Source organism: Strix uralensis, chromosome 18, assembly GCF_047716275.1.
Source record: "Strix uralensis isolate ZFMK-TIS-50842 chromosome 18, bStrUra1, whole genome shotgun sequence".
Lineage (NCBI taxonomy): Eukaryota > Metazoa > Chordata > Aves > Strigiformes > Strigidae > Strix > Strix uralensis.
The window spans coordinates 1,289,491-1,310,301 of NC_133989.1; the positions used below are offsets into that span (position 1 = coordinate 1,289,491).

General features: G+C 62.3%; 2 protein-coding genes across 3 annotated transcripts; one reads left to right on the top strand and one right to left on the bottom strand.

Annotated features, from left to right (window-relative positions):
• Nucleotides 1-558: 558 nt before the first annotated feature.
• Nucleotides 559-3,697, top strand: SOX12 (SRY-box transcription factor 12). The gene is made up of 2 exons (XM_074888214.1): nucleotides 559-1,438; nucleotides 1,547-3,697. The coding sequence occupies exon 1, from the start codon at nucleotides 559-561 to the stop codon at nucleotides 1,420-1,422; it is 864 nt and encodes a 287-aa protein (XP_074744315.1). The 3' UTR covers nucleotides 1,423-1,438; nucleotides 1,547-3,697.
• Nucleotides 3,698-8,446: 4,749 nt separating this feature from the next.
• TBC1D20 (TBC1 domain family member 20) lies at nucleotides 8,447-19,909 on the bottom strand. Of its 2 annotated transcripts, none has more exons than XM_074888284.1 (8): nucleotides 19,780-19,909; nucleotides 17,086-17,271; nucleotides 15,251-15,331; nucleotides 13,629-13,815; nucleotides 12,785-12,886; nucleotides 11,808-11,949; nucleotides 10,955-11,139; nucleotides 8,447-10,834 (listed from the first exon to the last, which is right to left on the bottom strand). In XM_074888284.1, exons 1-8 carry the CDS (start codon nucleotides 19,820-19,822, stop codon nucleotides 10,579-10,581), a joined length of 1,182 nt encoding a protein of 393 aa, XP_074744385.1. In that variant the 5' UTR covers nucleotides 19,823-19,909; the 3' UTR covers nucleotides 8,447-10,578. The 2 variants fall into 2 exon arrangements, with proteins under 2 accessions (XP_074744385.1, XP_074744384.1); XM_074888283.1 differs by having other exon boundaries at nucleotides 15,251-15,334.
• Nucleotides 19,910-20,811: the final 902 nt, after the last annotated feature.

The following is a 20,811-nucleotide window of genomic DNA, read 5'->3' on the forward strand; positions in this document are numbered from 1 at the left end:
GATCGCGGAGCATCCCCGGGGCCGGTACCGAGCATCCCGGAGCATCCCGGGAACGGTACAGAGGATCGCGGAGCATCCCCGGACCAGCGTGGAGCATCCCCGGGGCCGGTACCGAGCATCCCTGAGCAACCCGGGGCCGGTACAGAGGATCTCGGAGCATCCCCGGGGCCGGTACAGAGGATCCCGGAACATCCCCGGACCGGCGCGGAGCGTCCCGGGGGGCGGTACCGAGGATCCCGGAGCATCCCGGGGGCCGGTACCGAGCATCCCCGGACCAGATCGCTGCGGAGCATCCCCGAGCCGGAGACCACCGGGCCGGCCCGGGGGCTCCTCCGGAGCATCACAGCGGCCGCCGCCCCGGGCGGAGCCGCCCCCGCCGTGCGCCCCCGGGCCCCGGCGCGGCCCCCTGCGCCCCGCCCCGCCGCCGCCGCCCGCTCCGCACAATGGGGGCGGCGCGGCGCGGCGCGTAGCGGCGGGCGGGGAGGCGGCGGGCGGGGAGGAAGAGGAGGAGGAGGAGGCGGCGGCGGCGGCGGCAGCGGGGGGATCCCGGGCCCCGGCATGGTGCAGCGCGGCACACGGGGCCGGGGCGCGGAGGCTCGGCGGGAGCCCTGCGCCCCGTTGCCCACCCGCGACGCCGAGCCCGCCTGGTGCAAGACGCCGAGCGGCCACATCAAGCGGCCCATGAACGCCTTCATGGTGTGGTCGCAGCACGAGCGCCGCAAGATCATGGACCAGTGGCCCGACATGCACAACGCCGAGATCTCCAAGCGCCTGGGCCGGCGTTGGCAGCTCCTCCACGACTCCGAGAAGATCCCCTTTGTCAAGGAGGCCGAGCGCCTGCGCCTCAAGCACATGGCCGACTACCCCGACTACAAGTACCGGCCTCGGAAAAAGGGCAAAGTGGGCACCGGCACGTCCCGCCCGCGGCTCCCGGTGAAGATCAAACCCTCTGTGTTGGGCCGCGTCTCCGCCGGCCGCAGGCAGCCCGCCAAGCCGCCCGCCGGCACCGACACCCCGCAGGAGCCCGCGCCGGAGGTGCCCGCCGAGGACTCCCCCGCAGCGCCCACCCAGGAGCCCCCCGCGCCCCCGAGCCCCGCCACCGCCTGCCCCGAGGCGGGAAGGTCACTGGAGAGCGGGTCCCCCTCTCCCATGTCGGCTGGGTCCCCTCCCTCCTCCTCCTCCAGCTCCTCCGATGAGGAGCTGGAGGAAGAGCTGCTGGGGGTCCTGCCCGGGCGGGCCCCTGCCGGTGCCACCTGCGGTGCCCTGGACTGGTCCGTCTTCGACAAGGACCACGAGCTCTTCCCGCGGGGAGGCGGCTCCTCGCACTTCGAGTTCCCGGACTATTGCACGCCCGAGGTGACGGAGATGATAGCGGGGGACTGGCTCATGTCCAGCATCTCGGACTTGGTCTTTACCTACTGAGTCCCACGCTCTGCAGGTAACGCTCTTCTCTTTTTCCACAATCAGGTCGTATCAAAAACAAAACAAAACAAAAAAAACAAAACAGGAAAAAAAAAAAGAACTGAAACCAGCTGTTTACATGCAGGAATCAGGTATTTTGCCTTGAAGCTGCTGGAAGGCAGAGCTCCCTGCTCACCCCACCCCCCCGGCACACACCCACTCCTCGTCCGTCCGTCTGTCCGGCTCTCGCCTTGCGCCCGCGGGACGCGTGGCTGACCGTCGCGGTTATTTACCCGTGAAATGTGAACATGTCATCGGGGTTTTTATTGTCGGTGCTCGGCCGCTTCCCCCCGCGGCTCCGGCTGCCGCAGCACTGCTGGCAATGGCCGCTCCCATCCCCGCCGGCCGCTGCGCCGGGTTCCCTCCCGCTCTCGGGGCAGCGGGAGTGCCCACGCCGGCCCCGGCTCTCGGTGCGTGTCCTGCCCTCCCCTTTCCTTGGGGAATGGCCGATTCCTTTTGCTTTTTGACTGCATTTAAAGCACGGCTTCAATTTTCTCCTCCTCCTTGTAGCAGCCCTTGGGGAGGGACGCGGAGCCATGCGGAGCCCTCCCTGCCCAACGCCGCGTTTCATGGGGGTCCCTGACGCCCCGTTTCATGGCCGTCCCTGGCTTTTGGGGGTTCGGTGTCCCCCAGGACCGGCTCTTTCCCTGCGGTCCGCGCTCCCCGCCACTCGCTTGGGGAAGAGCGAAGTTGCGCGCACGTGATCCGCACGTGGACGCGGGAAGCTGTGTTGTTCCTCTCGCCAGGCGCTTGTGCAGAGGTGGCCATGCCATGGGGGGAGCCCGTGCCCGGGGCCACCCCAAACCCCTTCCCAAAGCAGCCAGCTCCCATTTTAGCCTTGAACCTGGTGCTGGACCCGCTCGGGACTGGCTCACGTTGGCCAGCGGAGCCAGGTCACGCCGTGCCCGGCCGCGGTGGCTGGCGGGGAGCAGGCAGGGCAGGGCCGCTGCAGGAAATCTGCCTTAAGCAACCGCCCCAACGGGGCCGGGAGCGGCGGCACCGACGCCGGTGGGCGCGTGGGGCATGGGTGATGCTCTGACGCGACGCTCCTCCACGCTGTGCCGTGCTGCGCCAAGAGCAGGGGCATCCCGGCAGAGCACTGCCAAGGAGCTTCCCGGCGGGGAAGGTCGTGCCGCAGCGGCTCCTCCAGCTGCGTTTTTTCTTTGCTTTTCCTAATGGCTCCTTCCTGCGAGGAGCCGCCTCCTCCCGCTGCCGGGGAGCACGTGGCTGCGGTGGTGGCTCGGTGGCCACCGCAGCCTGCGTTTGTGGGGCAGGGGCTGTGCTCGGGTATGGCTGTGCCGTGTGGGGGGTCGGCGGGGACCCCAGCTCCCCCCGAGCTGCCAGCCCTGGGGACGTGGCCGTGGCGGGGGCTGACAGCGCCTGGAGAAGCTGTACTAGGCCAGGCAGGGATCGCTGCTCGAAGTAGCCACCGAGGTCCCCCCTGGCCCCAATTCCACAGGGGCTCCGGGTGTGCGGGAGCCCCTCTGACCCTTTGTGGGCAGTGGGGTGCTGGGGGCAGCAGGGCACCCGCTCCCTGGGGCTCTGCCTCCCCTTTTTGGGGACGCCAGTTCCTCCAGTCACAGGCTGCCCCGTGTGCGGGGCCGGATGGAGCTGTGACCAGGGGAAGGGCAGCCCCCCTCCTGCCCCCGGGGGTCTGGTGTCCCCCCAGGGTGGCTCGGAGCAGGGGGGGGACCTGCCTGGCCCCGCTGCCAGGTGGCCCTGGCTGAGGACAGTCGCCGTGAGGACAGTCCCTGGGCCCTTCGCAGGGATGCTGGGCGGCCCCCGGCCCCGGCCTGGGGGTCCCGTCGAGGCGCGTCAGCCCTCGTGGTGTAGATGTGTCGGTGTGTAGCGGTAGCTGTGCGTGTGTGTGTCGGCGTTGCGTTAGGCACGGTGTTTTGGTAGCCCCGGTGCGGGTGCCAGCCTGCGGAGCCAGGCAGGCGTCACGCATCAGACACGTGTTCCCCGTATAGAGCGCATCCCCATCCCTGCCCCCCCACTTCCCGACCCCCGCCCCCGAGGCCGTTCCCCAGCCCCACCCAAGCTGGAAAAGCCAAATAAGCGCCGGGCCAGACGTGACACCAGCCGCCTGCTCCCACCTCACCGCCGCTCGGGGGGGGGGGGGCTCTGCCTTCTCACCCCCTTGCCAGGAGCACCCCAAGTCCCCCCTCCCAGGTGTGAGCCGGGTTTGGGGTCCCCATGGGGTCCTACAGCCCTGGGGCTCTCCGATGTGCACAGATCTCGCCCAGCACCTCGGTGCCTTCTCGTGGGGGGGGTGCTTGGGAAAGGCGCTGAAGCTGCCGGCTGCCCACCCTCCATCCCCAGCCAGGGGGGAAGCCAAAGCCCCCTCCCCCCCCCCCCCCCCCCAAAAATACCGGCAGGGCCTGAGGCCACGGTGAGGGTCTCACATCCTACGTGTGCTCTGCCAGCCCTGCAGCTCGGGGCTGCATCTCCTGGTCCCAGCCGGGACACGGGGGGGGCCTGGCAGACCCCTCCGTGCCGTGGGTCACCCATGGGCCGGGGCGCTCCCTCCACGGACTGTCAGGCGAAACATTTCCTCAGGAGCAGGTTCTGGGTCAGCGCCAGAACCAGAGCCAGAGCCGGGGACCCCCCCCCAGCCCCTGGCCACAAGCACAACACCATCCGCTTCGCCCCCGTCGTCCCCCCGCCCCCCGTCCCTGTCCCCCTCCTGCCCCCTCCTCGAGACTCGCTGGGTGTGTTTGTCAGGGGAGAACCGTCGTGGACAGTGGTGGATTTTCTGTGCCGTGTGGTTGTAGTGCTTAGAGACACCCCCCCCCGCCGCCAACCCCCCCCGCCCCCCCCCCCCCCCCCCCCCCCGCAGCGTGCAGCCCCCTCCCGCTGCGCCCCCCCCCGCCTCCCCGCTGCCCGGTGGCTGGCTGGCGTGCGTGTGCGAGCGTGTGTGCGTGCGCGTGCGACATCCCGTCATCACTAGAGACAAAGCGAATAATAATAATAATAATAAATGAATAATAAAAATAAACCAAACCTCTCTCAGGAAGAAGCCGCCCCGGCGGCGGCCAAGCGGGCCGGGGGCCCTCGGGGCCGGTGGGGCCCCGGCGCAGCCTGCGGACGGGCGCCAGCGCTCGGGGTCACCTTTGTAGTGTCGTGTTAGTGAAGGGTCCCTGTATCTGTTGTCTTGGAGAAATAGGCTCTTAGCCGAGGGGCACCCCCGGCCCAGCTCGGGGTGACGGGGGGGGGTGGGGGGGTGGGGGTGGGCGCCGCGGCCGCCTCCGGCTCTGCGGAACCTCGGCTAACGGTTATCCCGACTGTCGTGACTATGGAATAAAAAAGTGTGTTGGTCTGCTGCCTACGGCTCCGGCTGCTCCTGCGCCGCCTCGCTCCTCCCAGGGGGACGTGGGGTTCCCAGGGGGATGTGGGGTTCCCAGGGAGATGTGGGGTCCCCAGGGGGATGTGGGGTTCCCAGGGAGATGTGGGGTTCAGAAGGGCACGCAGGATTCCTGGGGGGATGCAGGGTCCTCAGGGAGATGTGGGGTCCCCAGGGGGATGTGGGGTCCCCAGAGAGATGTGGGGTCCCCAGGGAGATGTGGGGTTCCCAGGGAGACGTGGGGTTCACAGGGAAATGTGGGGTCCCCAGGGGGACGTGATGTTCCCAGGGGGATGTGGGGTTCAGAAGGGCATGCAGGATTCCTGGGGGGATGCAGGGTCCTCAGGGGGATGTGGGGTCCCCAGGGGCCAGCACCCAGCTCCCACCCTGGTCTGTGGGCTCCCCCCCCCCCCCACAAGCCCTGGTTTCCGTGGGCTCCCACATCGACCGTCCCGCGGGGGGGCCCCACACTCAGCAGCCAGAGCGGGCTGGAGGCCCTGGGGGAGCAGCAGCAGCTGCTGGGGGGCGTGTGTGTGTCTGAGTGCACACATATGCGCGTGTGCCTGTACACGTGTGTGCAGCCTGTGTGTGTGGCATGGGGGTGCACAGTGTGTGCACATGTATGTGCCGTGTGTGCATGTGCACACATATGTGCCGTGTGTGTACATGTTATGTGCCCTGTGTGTGCACACATATGTGCTGTGCACGCGTGTGCTGTGCCTCCTCCGCGCACACGCAGCCCCACGGCACCGTTGGGGGTGGGGGTGCTAATCCAGCCCCACAGGAGGGCCCGGGGGGGTCACAGGGGGGCCCTGAGCCGCTTGCGTCACCCCCCCACTCCCTTGCCTGCAGCTGTTGCCACGGCAACAAGGGGAGCCTGGAGCATCCCTGGGTACCACCGGCCCCTCCCGCCACGCCCCGGGTGATGCTGGAGACCTGGCTGTCCCCGGGGGGGGGGGGGGGAGGGGGGGGGCAGGGGTGAGCCTGCGTGAGGACATGGGGGGATGCAGGATGAGGGCAGCCCTCAGAGAGGGGGGAAAAGTGATGGGCACCAGGGGTGCACTGGGGTGGTCCCCAGGGCGTGTCCTGCCCCCCTAAACTGGCAGCACCAGGCTGCCCCCCCCCGCCCCAACCCTGCGATGGGGTGGGAAGGGATGGAGGGACAAGCGTGTCCCCAGTTTTGGGGACCCCCAGGCTGGGGCTGTGCTGGGGGACAGCAGCGTGACCCCCCCTGCCCCCCCCGCAAGGCCTCTGCGGCACAGGGCTTTGTTCCGCGTCGCGGCCGGCACCGAAAGGGTCCCGGTTGCCCCCCCGCCCTCCTCCTCCTCGCTGACATTTCCACACACATCCCCTCGCATGTGGCAGCTCCCCACGGCAGCGCCCCGTCCCCGGGCAGGCGAGGGGGGACACACACACACGGTGGCCCCATCCTCACGCTGTGGTGGTGGCCGCGTCCTCGTGTCCCTGCAAGGCCGTGGCCACTTGGGTCACCCCGAAGGTGGCCACCGTCCCTCCCCGCCACTGCCCCTCCTTCCCCAGCGCCGGCCATTGGGTGGCTGCGGGTGGCCCGACGTGGGGCCTGATCCTGCCAATGCGGCGGCAGGGGCTGTGCCAGGTCGGGGGCTGACAGTGAGGGGTTTTGGAGGGGGGGGGGGGTGTCTGGTGGGTGGGGGTCCCCTCCCTCCATCCATGTGGAAGCTCCGCCGGGATAATGGCAGCAATGCCCTCGGTCAGCCCGAGGACGTGGCCTCGCTACCCCAGGTGGGTCCTGGTGGCCAAGACAGAGCCCTGAGTGTGGGGGGGGGGGCAGCTCTTGGGGTCCCTCTTGGTGCTCCCCAAAACAGGCTGTGCCCCCCCTGCACCGGCCCGATGACCCCCCCGCTGTGAGCTGGATGGCAGCTGTGGGCCCAGCGTGGTGCAGGGGCCTCCCCCTCTTCCACGAGGACTGCACCGGGGCCAGCCCTGATGGGGACGGCGATGGGGACGGCGATGGGGACGGCGACGGGTCCTCACCCCGGGGAGCCCGGGCACCCCTCAGCTGGAAGGTGAGAGACCCGCAAATCCCTCTGTCTCCCCTCCCCTCGGAGATGCACCCCCCTGCTCGCAGGGCGCATCCCGCCACGGCCTTTGGGTGGCCCCATCCCCGGGTGAGTCCCTCCATGGGGACCCTGCTCCTGCTCACGGGGGCCACTGGCCGCCAGCTCCCCCCCGGTGCCCCTGAAGCTGGAGGGGATGGGGCAGGAGGAGCTGGGGGTGTTGGATCACCTGGAGCTGGCTCAGGCCCATCCCATCCCGCTGTCCCCCCGTCGCTGTGCAGGGAAGGTGCTGAGAAACCCCTTCGCTGGCGGCGCGGCGGCCGCTGCTGTGTCAGAAACCCCACGAGCGCCGGGTTTTGCCATCACCTGCCCCCGCCGCCGGCAGCACCTCCTTCAGTTCGGCACAAAACCTTAAAAATCCAGTCCCACTCCTTGCCATGGGCAGGGACACCTTCCACTAGCCCAGGTTGCCCAAAGCCCCGTCCATCCTGGCCTTGAACCCCTCCAGGGAGGGGGCAGTCACAGCTTCTCTGGGCAACCTGTGCCAGGGCCTCCCCACCCTCACAGGGGAGAATTTCTTCCTTAGATCTCATCTAAATCTCCCCTCTTTCAATCTAAAACTGTTCCCCCATGTCCTATCCCTACACCCAGGTTTCCGTACAGATACTGTTTCCCCCTTTGTGCTCTTTTTGGGTAAATAAAAGACCTGCCACACTTCCTGTGGGCTGTTCTCTCCGCTGCGCCCCAAACAGGCCGCGGGTGCCTGGGGCTGGGCCTGGCTGTGTCGGGGAAGCGCCTACAGCAGCTCCGTGCCCGCAGGTGAAGGACCCGGGGGGCATTTTCCCCCCCTTGGCAGGTGCTGGGCTCACCCCAGGCTCCAGGCAGGGCACTCGTCCCCACAGCGCCCCAGAGCTGGGCAGCACATAACACAATAACGAAGGCACGTGGCGCAAGGAACGGCGCTTTGCCAGCTCCCCAAGCTCCCTCTCGCTGTCAAACCTCAGCCCTGCCCACCCTCTGCCCCCAAAACCCCGCTGAGCCCCCGGCAGCCCCTCCACCAGCCTCTGTGTGTCCCTCTCAAAAGGGCTTTGAGTGCTACTGAGAAAAATCACTTGCGGAGAAGAACCCACAAGGAAACTAAAAATAACCCTGGCACAATCTGGTGAGCGTGGCCGACCCAGCAAAGCCCGATCCCCACCCGGGGGCTGCGTCCCCCCGGCTCAGCGGCGCACGCCCGGGCCTCTGCCGCTGGGCACTGTGCCCAGGATCCCCTCCAGCAGCCAGGAGCCTGGCCCAGGGTGCCAAAGGGGCCAGGAAGATCAGGCTATTTACAGCCCTGCTCTGCTCGCCACACTGCTGGGGATGGGCTGGGGGGACGCCCCGGTGAGCCACCGGCATGGGCGAGTCCTGGCGTTTAACCAAAGGGAGGCAGATGGAAGGAGAGGAGCAAGCGGGGCACACGTGTGCCCCTTCGGCTCCGCTCCCGCTTCTCTCCCCATGGGGCCACTGGGTGCGAGGCCACACGGGGTGGGGAGGTGCCAGCTCTGGGCCTCAGGGTGCTACGAGGGCAGATCTGGCACCCCCAGCCGGCACAGGGGGAGGGAAAGGCGTTTAGTAACTGTTTATTTTACAGTTATAAGGGTTTGTACAAATCTGCATTTACACGGGTATGTATAAGTCTTTGTACAGAGTAACCGAAGCACCCGAAGCGACCGTCTCCTCCCGGGCCCTTCCTGCCCCTGGGGACAACGCAAGAACTAAAGTGCATCATGGCCAGAGAGCCGGGGGGGGGGCTGCAGGGGCTTCCCCCCCACGGGGGGCTCCAGCCATCCCCTCCTTCGGGGCAGTGGGGGAGCGTACAGAGGGGTGCTGGGACCTCCAGCAGCACCCCCAGGTCCCCCCAGCCTCTCCTGCACCACTAGTTTCTAAAGTGCAAAGTCACTCGGGCCTCCGCCCCGCTGCTGCCGCGGGGCCAGAAACAGGCTCTGCCTTCAGCCCTGCGGGGAGAGGAGACCCAGGGGCAGCCCCCAGCTCTCACCCCCAGCACGAGCTGGGGACGAGGGACCAGGTTTCGGCCCCCCCTGCCCACGCGAGAGCAGATTCACACGCTCCAGCTTTCAGCCTGCAGACAGCAAAGGCAACTCCGCTGCTCAGAGCTTTCCAGAAACCTGGGTCAGGCGTGACGCTGCCCGCATGCCCTCCGGCCAGCCCAACGGGCAGAAAGGCACGGCCCCTCCGGCGCGAGGGCTCACGGGGCAACCCAGAACTCCCCCAGAGGCGGCGAGGAAGCGACAAGGCAGGGGGTTGGGACAGGAGGGTGCGGAGTCTTGCAGGGCACGGGTTTTCTTCTCTATCCCAAAATCCAGAACTCTTCAACCGACGCCCAATTTTCAGGTGTGCAGCCTCTGGGCATGGCCCAGGTGGCTTTGGGCACAACGCAGCGGTGGCGGGGGAGCTGGTGGGAGCAGGGAGGGACAGGTAAGGGCACTTGCGGGAGGTTTAGCAGCTCAGGGGAGAGGTAGAGGCAGACAGTGTCTATTGGCTTTGTCTCAGTGGGACACCGAGTCGTCTAGAAGGATTTGCTGCTTAGCTTGGAGGGCGGGGAGCGCTCGGACTGCTAACGGGACCGGGTGGGGAGGCAGGAGCGATGCGGGGATGCGGGGTGGCCTTTTGGGAAACTCCCTCACTTGCGTTATTCCACGAGGCGAGGCTGAAGTCTGACCAGCTTGTGGGGGAGATTTAAGACAGACTTCCTACCACAATGACTTCTGCCCTGTGCAAAGTGCTTCACAAGGTGGAAAAAGCCTTTCTCAGCGTTAGAGCCTGCTTCCAGAGCTGTAAAAAACATCTGCAACGGGTGTTTACAGTGCCGCTAAGACTCGTGGCGACGCAATCTGGCACACGACAGCACATACCTTGGGCAGGGCGAGCGATACTCATCTCCCGCCTCGCTGACCTGAGATAGGAGCAGCGAAGGAGCCCCAGCGACCGAGAGCTCACCTCCCTCTGGCAGTCCTGTGGGTCTGCTCCTCTCCTCTACCCTTCTCCCCTGGAAACAGATCAGGCTGCAAAGATGAGGAAGCAAAAAAAAGAGCCAGGGAGTGTTACACGCTGGAGAGAACCTCACAGCAGGGTGCTGACAGGGTTTGTGAAAGGTTTGGCTCTTCTCAGAGGTTGCCTAAAGGGAAGGGTCGGATCACCGGCGACGCTGAGCGCAGGCGGCAGGGTGTGATGGCAGCAACGCGGAGCCAGAGGGCTGCCCCATTCTTCAGGAGTGTAACGGCCCCTCGCCCCCATGCTCACACGCACCCAGGCCAAACCCTGCCATGACACCTTCCTCCAGGTGAGGATCTGCCCTCGCTCGCACTAATTACCCCCACCAGAGAACACGGGCTCGTTTCGGTAGAGCCCACACAGGGCTTTCCGCTCTTACAGTCACCTGTGTGCAGCCTGGAGAGCCTGCCTGGTCCGAACCTCTGGTTCCTCACGAGATGGTGGCAGTGCCCATCTGCTCACCCCTGCACGGGGAGGAGAGAACAAGGTGAGCGTTGGTGTGGGGAACAATCCTGCTGGGCTGGTCCCCATCAGTCTCTGTTGCAAAGGCCAAAAGCGTCACAGGACGCAGCAAGAATAAAAAATAATCTTCAGACAGGTTGTTTCCGGACACGTCCTTTCATCAAATGTCACCCCTTCCTGCCAGGGAACGGTGCAGTGACAGGGAAGGTCCCTCCTCTGGCTTCAGGGGAAGATCTGCAGTTCAAACTTGGGTGCCCACTCCAGCGCGCTCTTCACCACGGCCAGGGCAGCTGCTCCCAGCGCGACCGTCAGCCCCATCACCGCCAGCTTGACAAAGCGGTTGGTCCTTGGCTTTGTCAAGATGGATTTTGTCCGCTCCTCCCCTCGGAGCCGCTCCCTGAAGCGCTGCCTCAACACAGTGTCTGGTCTTTGCTGCACTGACGCCAACTCAAAGTCCTTAAAAGTGGAAGCCGCAGTTCTGCAAGAAAAGAAAACGGGTCAAGGAGTTGTCCCCAGATCAACTTTGGGGGAAGGCCTCCACGAGGGAGAAAGACCTGGCAAGGGGACATAGAGAACACATGGGCCGCCCTGGACTCACCGTTCAGCCTGCTGCTGAGCCGCCTCCTTGGCAAGTTCAGATGGTGGGAACTGGACAAAAAGGTCCCCAGCTTTGCTGATCAGAGTCTCGTAAGGAAGGTCCTGTGGGATCTGGGACAGGAGGTGGTGGACAGAGGCCATGTCGCACTCGCAATCCAGAACTTCCTGCCCCCGGTACAGCACGATCTGCGGAGAGGAGCAAGAGCACTGAGGACAGCCAGGAAAGCGCCTACGACTCCTTGCTGCTCGCTGGCACTCACTTCAGAGCCAGAAGAGATAAACATTTTGCTTCCAGCTGAAAGCCCTGCCCTTCCTCGAGGGGATGCACCACAGTGAAACACCCTCCGTCTGGGAAAAGAAACGCCAAACCCTTCTGGAGACTCCGAGGCTGTGGAAAACCCCTTCCTGGGTAGTTCTGTCTGTCTTCTGAGCTACTGACAGGTCAGAGACACGGGCAGAACATCAGCAGGGCTTGACTCCGCGCCTTGCCCTCAAACTGAGGCTTGTTTAGGGCTCCCAGAGGAGAAAGGGCAGCTGGACGCAGAGCGCAGGGCTGCCCCAGCCAGCCAGGCTCCCAAGCAAGTGCCCAGCAGCAGGGCCAGCATGGCAAAGCAGAGGAAAACACCAGGTCATGCTGCCTCCATGGCGCTGAATGGAGCAACGTGAAGATCTGGACACCCCCAGGCTGCCTACAGCACCCCCGGATCCCACCCACCCTCTGCCTTTGCCAAGGCCATTGCGGGGTGCCCTGCAGAGCAGGGTGCAGCCGGGGACAGCACTGGGTTTGCAGCCCCAAACTACCAGCACTTTGCCACGGTTCGGTTAATCCCCCTCCCACTCCAGCCAGTACCTACCACAGCAGCAAAATAAATGGGCATCAGTGGATGGCAAGCCAGGAAGAAGTCATATAATCGCACGACGTGCCTGAAGTCGGACAAAACGTGCCCGAACCAGGTGATCAGCCAGCTGAGAGCAAAGATGGTTCCCACCTCCGCGCTGCAGAGAGAGAAAGTGCTGTTAGATCAGCCCAGCAGCTCGGAAACAGCTCTGAAAGGCTCCTGGGCGAGCCCTGCACCGCACCTCCGTGCTGGGAAGGGGAGATAGACCGGGCTATTGGCCAGAGCTCAGCCCACATCCACGTTCTGCACCTCCGATACAACCCCGAGGCAAAGCACTACTCGTCTCCCATCCAGCGGGGTCGGCAGTAAAGCTCCAAGCGATCTGCTTCCAGAAGCTGAACGTGTGAGGTGCCACGCCACTGTCTGGCACGCTGACCTGAGGACACCTGAAGTCCTGCAGCACGGTCAGCTTTTCAGATTCCTTTCCATCCTAAAGGTTTACTAACTTCTGGGAGCTTCTAATCCAGCTTGGTACCCAAAGACATCCTGGCCATGAAACGTAACAGAGACACTTGCCCAGAAAAGGACTCTGCACTGAACCTTCCCACTTTCCTTCCTGCTTTATCCTGCCCGGACTACACCTGCGTGTCCCTGTTGCACAAGCTGGGAATTATCCCCAGAACCAGCAACAGACTACAGCAAAACGACAGCAGCTACAAAACCAGGCAGGTGAAGCGGTTGTGGCAGCTTTGTACGACACCGTCCACAACCCCCCAGCCTTTCCAAGACGGACTGCAGACCTCTGGGGTGAAGATGGCACCACGCCAAACCCCCAAGGCAGGCAGCACAGGTCTGGAGGTCTGGGTCTGCTCGGCAGCAGAGTGCCACAGGGCTTTGGGCTGGCACCGTTAACTCTGCGGAAGCCACTGCGGTGCTGGGGCCAAGAGACTGGCAGGGGAGAGCTCCGAGGCCCCAAGGGAACGTCTGCGTACCTCTGCATGAAGTCATGCACGTCAGGGTTCATCTGGTTTATGATGGGCATCAGGTAATTTAAAATGTGCTTGGTATTATCCATCGTTGGGTCCATAAAATCCCTGAGGAAAGATTTAAAAGAAGCTCTGTCAAGCAACCACGTCAGTGAGCTCTCCCTCCAGGGAGGCAGCCAGAAGGGAAACAAACATCTTGGCAACAAGCAGCTTTGCTGGCAGGGTGGCCCCCAGCCCCAAGGAATTTTGTCTATCTGGGACGGCCCCCCCTTCCTACCTATGTGGGACACGCAGGGCTGATCTGCACAGCAAATCCAGACCCAGACGATCACGCTGGTGTCAGCTGACACTTCTTATTTTGCTGCAGCATATGTGTGAACCGTAAAGACTTTCCAGCACCCAAAACCTAACTCCCCGTCTGGGAGGAGAGGGAGAATCTCTCCAAATCACTCCCAGCTGAAGGCTTGTTCTCATTTCAGTGCACAAACACTTGCCGTGGGGGCTCAGGACAGCAGTGGTGCAGACCACACTGCCCAAGGCAAGTGGGAGGCACGGTGCTGAGCCCCAGGAGGGGCCCCAACAGCAGAGAGGGACTGAGAACTATGAATAATGCACGTGCGTTGGCTTGTTCAACTTCGAGAGATGCTACAAATTAACCGACAGCCTTCAATTATCCCTTCCCCAGAGCACAACTCCAAGCCATGTGCTATCGTGTGGTCACGCTACTCCCTCACAGCACCCCTCTGGGTACGGCCTTAACCCCAGGCTCTGCCTTCCCGGCCAGCCCCGCCTGCACACGCATCCCCACGGCTTCAGGACACGCAGGCGGCTCCTCTCCGCCACTGAGTACCTGAGATGATGCGTCGAGAGCTTCTCCACCAGAGCCGTGGCCAGTCTGTCCCCTACCACGAGGAGGAAGGTGACCACGATGTCATGGTAGCCCTGGTAGTAGTGGAGCTGGGGGTTGCGCTTGAGGACGTGGAGGATAATATCGATGAGCTCCTCCTGCAACCCTTCCCTCTGGTCATCTGGCATCCCTGTGGGGACAGCACCAGGCAGTGGTGGGATGGGCTGTGTCACCTCCCTGTGTCCCCTCCTGGTGCCTGCAGTATGCAGGGAGAGGACCTGTGCCTCCACCAACCCGCCTGATCCCAAGGGATGTGCAAAGGGGAGGGAGGTGAAACTAGCAGGAAAAAAATATCTCAAGTCCTAATCTTGCTCCCCACCCCCCAAACTCTGATGGCCCAGGAGAAACTAGTCATTAGGTTGTTTAATCTTCAGAGCTGCAGTGCCCCTGCCCGCGAGGGAGTCGCCGTGGAGGATGGCAGCAGGGTTTGCTGACATGTGTACAGCGCTGCAGAGAGCCAACTGCACCTCGCAGCCAGCACTGCTGAGGCCACTGTAATCATTTTTAATTTCCCAGGGGTTCCAGGAAAAAATTAAACAGGACCCACTTTCACAGAAACTGTGCCAACCGCATCACGTTGCGAGGCCTCCACCGCCACAACTTTCTATCGGTCCCCTGCTAACAACATGTGTTTAGGGACAGGATGTCACAGGAAAAACATTGTCCCTGCCCTGCATAGCTGCAGCCAGTTTCTGGCAGCCCTTGTCAACAGATAAAATGCCCAAAGGCCAAGCAGAAAGTCCCAGCGGAGATCCTGCAATGACAAAGTTCTCCTTTTCCCCTGCTTCACTAATGTGTCTAAAAATAGGCAGGAGGCTGCCATTCAAGGGCAAAAAAAAATCTGTACTAGCAGACCCTTCAGGAATCAGGCCTGCACACAGTATCTGTGCTCGAATCGGAGCGAAACAACTGTTTAGGCAAAATAAAAGCAGCAGAAGTGGGAAGGAGATTTTGGCCAGAAATAACGACTGCTCTGCAGAGTTGAGATAGCTGCTGGATTAAATGTTTTATAAATAGCACCACAAGGCACCACCCACCCAACTACTGCAAAACCGTTTTGCTCCTAAAGGTTCAGAGTTCTCTTAAATTTGGTGCATGACCCTGATTTTGAGGCTGTTTTACAGCAGAAATTGTTCTAACCACTGACAAACCTGCCTTCCCTGCCCCTGAGCTAGACCACCGTCGAAAATAAACGGAAGCCAACGGAATGTTTCTTAAGCACTCTGTCTACCCTGATCTCAGCCTGTTCTCAACGGGCGAGGGGACGCAGGATCCAGGCTGCTCTGTGCCGCAACCGTGCCCCGGGGCGGGGGGAAGCGTAACCTTGGAAAAGTCACCTCAAAAACCAGCACAGGCAGCTGAAGGAAACCGATACCTGCAGAACGGCTCCACTGCGTGAGGAAGCTGCTGTAAGCTCAGAAGCAAAAGGCTTTCTAGAAGTCAGGCGCTCGGAGAAACAGTGTCACCCACTGCAACCCCCTGCCCTGAGTCAGGTGTGAGCCAGGAGGAGCCCCACGGCACAGACCTTCCTCCCACAGGGTGGGAAGAGGAGAATCCCCTCTCACCTGGTGGGAAACGGCGCAGGGATCGCCGCACGTCCAGTAGCACTTGCTGGTAATCTTTATTGTCCTCTCGCAGCTCCTTTCCTGCTGAGAAAAAGAGGAATATGATTAACGCTGAGTAGTTGTGGGGGTTTAACCCCGGCCAGCAACTAAGCACCACGCAGCCGCTTGCTCATTGCTCCCCTCTCCCAGTGGGATGGGGAGGAGAATCAAAAAAAGGTAAAATTTGAGGGTTAAGAATGGTTTAATAACTAAAATAAAATAACAACAACAATAAAATATAATAATTGTAATGAAAAGGAATATAATAAAAAAGAGAGAGAAATAAACCCCAAGAAAAGCCGAGCGACGCACAGTGCCACTGCTCACCACCCACCCGAGCAGCCATCGCCCCCCAGCCAGCTCCCGCCAGTTTCTGTACTGGGCATGACGCCCTACGGTATGGAATAGCCCTTTGGCTGGCTGGGGTCAGCTGTCCTGGCCACGCTCCCTCTCAGCTTCTCGTGTGCCTCCTCGCTGGCAGAGCATGGGAAACTGAGAAATCCTTGACTTAGGATAGCACTGCTTAGCAACAACTAAAACATCAGCGTGCTATCGTTATTCTCCCGCTAAATCCAAAGCGCAGCACTGTACTGGCGACTGGGAAGAAAATTAACTCTGCCCCAGCCGAAATCAGGACAGGAGTGCAAAGGTACTGGGAAAAGAGCTGGTGAGGGAGCTGGGAGAAACCCTGCTGGAGGCAGGAGGATGAGGCCGCACACACAGACACACCACCCCATCACACGTCCTCTTTTTCGTACGTCACACGCCAGCCCTGTCCCCTCACTTGCACTGCTGCTCATTCCAACACTAACGGCACTTGAGGAAACGAGACTCGTATTTCTTTAAACAACACACGTTAAAATGCTTAAACTGACACCACTCCCAGCATTCCTGGAAACACCTTTGCTCCACAATTTTGCTGTGCAATTCAAAGCGTACTCAGCAGCAGCAAGGCGTGATACGCTGTGGAGACCACAAAGAATAGTTTATTAAATACAAATAATTCAGAAGAAAACCCCACCCATGCTTAGCTAAGATAGTTAAAACGGAAAAGAATTTGCTGGCACACTGAACTATCTATGCGATCATGTGAAGTTGAACGTTGTCTTCCAGCAGCTCTGGTCACCTAAAGCAATCGAGCTCTTGGCTGACGTGGGGGGAGGCACACTTTGAATGGCCACAGATTCAGGGACAACAAAATCTGTCCCGGGGACAGGGACTGTAACAGCTACAGGACTTGGAGCTTCTGCACGGCTAAGGTTTAAAAACCGTGCAGGTACCTCATCAGGAAGGTTGTTTTCCCCACTTCTGCTCTGACCAAACACCACACACACTTCGTGCAACAAACTGCTTCATCTGTGCCTGGAAGAGGCACCCCAGACGTGTTTCGGCCAGGCCAGGGCTCGGCACAGCCACCGCTCCACAGCAGCAACAAAAATTAAGTCTGATGCTTTCCGCTGCAGACAGACTTACACACAACTGCTCGGGGCCACGCCAACCGCGTCCAACGGGGACTGATTCCCATCGCTGACACTAAAGGTAACAACACCCTCACAGCACAATGGAAATGTTGTTTTTAGGAAGCTGCATTGTTTCCAAATCTGCCATTTCCATACAACGCAGAGCACAAAGCTACGACGCCCCTTTGCACATGAGCTCGGTGGGAAACCACCAGCGTGCGCAGGGAAAAGGCGGCTCAGAAAGCACGTGCCTCAACCCCCGCGATCCCTCCTCCAGCGCGCGCAGAGATCACCGAGCTGTTCTGCCAAAGCACCCGAGTCCCGGCCGTTCCGTACCTGGGAGCGGGGGCAGGTCGTCTGTATTAACACTCAGCAGCTTCGGCCACACTTTGCAACGAATCTCATCTGTCAGGAGTCCCCCCTCGCTGATCGCCATCCGCCGGAGCGTAGCCACGTCGATGGGGTCGCTGTTCAGAGCCTGATAAATTTCCGCCACTTTTCTTTTCTTCTTCGAATCAAAATCTGTAAGAAGAACACAAAGAGGCACGTTGATGGGCAACACCAGCACACGGGGGGCAGCGACTCAGATCAGGGCGGTGGGGGGGACACACAAAACCCACTCACAGCGATGTCACACACACACAAGAGGGACGGCACGGGACGGTCAGCAAGGCTCAGCCAGGCTAAGCACGGGGACCCAGCAGCTGACTGTCCCCATCTCCACCGGCTCAGCATCGGGGGCACCCCCAGCGCACCCTGATCAACCCCACCCTGGGCGGGACAACTGCTGCTGCTGCCACAGGAGCTGCCACCGCCGCCCGGGTGGATCCCGCGCTCCCTGGCAGACTGTGGCTCCGTTCAGGATGAGGATGGTGACAGCCACACAGAGCCATCCCGCCGCTCTGACGCAGCCGCCGGCTCGGGTGTCAAGTGCTTCCTAAGACCAGGCCTTCATGTTCCCAGCCAGGCAGTGGCTCCTGGATGGAGCCGTCCTCGGGAGAAGCCTGAGCACTTCCACTGACAGCAACAGTCGTAAGAAAGGACGTAATCACACCAGTTAACAAATCACCAGCGTATTGCCTTCTCGCCCAAGAAACACAAACTTGTCAGCTAACGCACAGCTCAGCCAGCATTGAACAAATACCACTGTTTTGTGGGGCACATCAACATGGGGGCAGAGAGGGAGGGGAATAACACACAAAGCACACGGTGCTCTGGTTTGGGATGGGTTAAACGCACTTAAAGGACACGGGAGCGCTTCCCGGGGAGCTGACAAGGGACACTATTTCACACCGTATCGTGGTATTTGTCACCGCTGCCTCACATGAGGAAGGAGAGAGAAGACCGGGGGCCACCTGATTTCCCACACCCCAGAGGAGTTTCCACTCAGGAGACTTTGCTGAGCAGCCGCGGGGCTGGAGCCCAGGACGAGGCCGCAAACGCTGCCTTTACCTAAAGGCTTTTCCAACAGATCCAGCTGGGGATCCAAACGGGAATCGTTCGATAAGGGACGTGTCCGGATAGGATTTGGGGTGGGAGGAATTAAAAGGATCCCGATGGTGAAACAGCTGTTTCTCAAGGCCCCAGCCCCCTGGCAGCGACGCGGGGAGCTCGCTCCTCAGCCCACGTGGCACCTCCGGCGCTGCCCCGGCCCTCTCCCTGCTCCCGGGGAGCCACATGCGAGCGCCTGGCTGGAGGCGCCGCTTTCTGCAGCGTCGGAACGGGAGACGGCGGGAGGGCAGGCTGCTCAGACACACGGACGCTAAGTAGGTCACGCAGGGAATGCCTTCCCGTCTCAGAGTACCCTTTTTAAACACTTTTTGGATGAAAACATGCTGTAACGGCCTACAAGAGATCTCCAAGTCTCCTCCAAACACCAAGTTCCTGATAATATTAAAGCTTCTAACGCTCGCCCAGTGACCACAATTTGCTTTTATCTCCCTTCCAGCCCCTTGTGCAAGCAAAGTTATTTGCACACGAGCAGAAACCAGCTGGCCATTCCCTACCCCCTACGACACGCAAACACTGGGCTGCCACATGCCGAAGCCTCGGGAAGGAAGAGACAAAGCCTGTGGGAGAAGAAACTCCTGTTCAACGCACAAAGAACTTAGGGAGTAGTACGAAGGAAGGAGCACATATTGTGGGCTCCTCTTCTGAGATCTACTGGCAAATACCCCGATATTACACTGTTCAAATGTACAGCGGGCAATAGCTGCAAGCGTTACCAAAAAGTTCTATTTCAAAAGCTTTTTTGCGCACCCACAACACCTGAACTCTCAGCGTCACACTTTGAAGGAGAGACAGAAACACAGGCTCTGCGCGCGGGGGCTCATTGCACCGTAACTCAAACCGCACCGTCACGAAAGCTCCACCTGACCCACAAGCGGATTTTTATTGACTTTTGCGGCTAAAACCAGCCCCTGGAAGAGTTCTCGCTGACGAGCGCCCCAGCACGGCACCCGCCTGTGTGTGAGAGCTGGGACCATCTCCGCGGGGCGAGGAGTGGTGCCGGCCCGGCCCGAGCGCGGTTCCCGAGCGGGACGCGGCCCTGCGGCCCCACGGCGGGAAGGACGCGCGGGCAGCGGCACCCGCACAGCCCCTCGCACGGCCGGGCCAGCCCCGGCGCTGCTGCAGAGCCCCCCCCCCGGTTAGTGCCGTGACGGGCGGCCTGGAAAAGCGAAGCCCGGAGAGCTCGAGGGCCCGGCCTCGAGTCAGGCAGCTGCCAAACCGCGCCCCGCCTGCCCCAGCCCGCGGCCTGGCGAGGGACCCCGCTCCCCGCCGAGAGACGGTTCCGCAGCCGCGGGGAACGGGCCCGAGCGAGGGGCTTTAGCCCCCGGAACCTCCCCGGGACCCCCGGGCCGGCCCCCCCCCGCCTCCCGCCGGGCGCTGCCAACGCAGCGCCGAGCCCCGCCCGCCCCGCCGCCAGGGGGCGCCGCCGCGCTGCAGGGGGCGCTCCAGCCCCCGCCCACACGAGAGGAACCGGCGCCCCCCCCCCCCGCCAGGCCCGGCCCGGCCCGGCCCGGCCCGTACCGTGACCGCCGACCCCGTTGCGCGGCGGGCTCCGCCGGGCCATGTTCCCGGGCGCTGCGGCGCATACCGGGCCGGAGAGCGGACCGGAGCGGACCGGGGCTCCGCGCTCCCCGCGCCCTCCGGTCCCGTCCCGCCCCCGCCCGCTCCCCCCCGCCCCCCGCCGCCGGCGCGCGGCTCACACGTCACGGCGCCCCACGGCGCAGGCGCAGCCCCGGGGCGGATCACGTGTGGGGGGGGCAAGTTGCGCATGCGCAGAGGGGCGCGCGCAGCACGTGTCGCCCTGTCCCCGCTGCTCCGGGACGTTCGCTCCGAGCTGGTTCTTAGACAAAAACCCCAAACCCTGGACTTCCGCGGCAGAGCTGCTCCCCAGCGCGGTCAGGGCCGGGCTACACATCTGCCAGCGCCATACAACCCGCCCTTAAACCCGCCCCCCCGCGTCCCCTCCGCAGCAGCGCCCTGTGCTTCACACCAGCGCTTGTCCCTCCGGGCACAGGCTTTGGTGCTTCCCTGGGCACGGGCCTTGGGACTGTCAGCCCTTCGCAGTCCCCTCCTGTGTATGGCTCATCCACATCTTTAAGCTCAGAGGGAGCAGCAAGCACTCGGGTTTGCAAACCCCACCTCGCTCGAAATAACAAAAAAAATGGGGTTAAAACCTCGTGTGCAGCTCCCAACCCCGTGCAAACAACCACAAGCTGTACTTTTGTCATACCGGGTGCTTTTACATTACAGCACGTCAAAATAACAGTGAACACGGTCCAACTTTCACATCCTTCTCAGATACAGAAGATGAAGTGCAATGTTCTTCCACTGGCTGAAATCCCGGAGGTGAAAGCTGCCCTGGCGCATTTGACAAACCTCATCTCCCCCACAGCGACCCTCGCAGAAAGGGGCCGTGTTTCGCGTTCCGCTGTAACTGAGATGCTCGACCCTACCCCCACAGAACTAGCACAGAAGCAGGTGGCCCTCACCCCCACAAAAAGAACAAATAAGGGCTGGTGCTCAGAGGAGGGGCAGGAGCTGAACGCCAAGGGC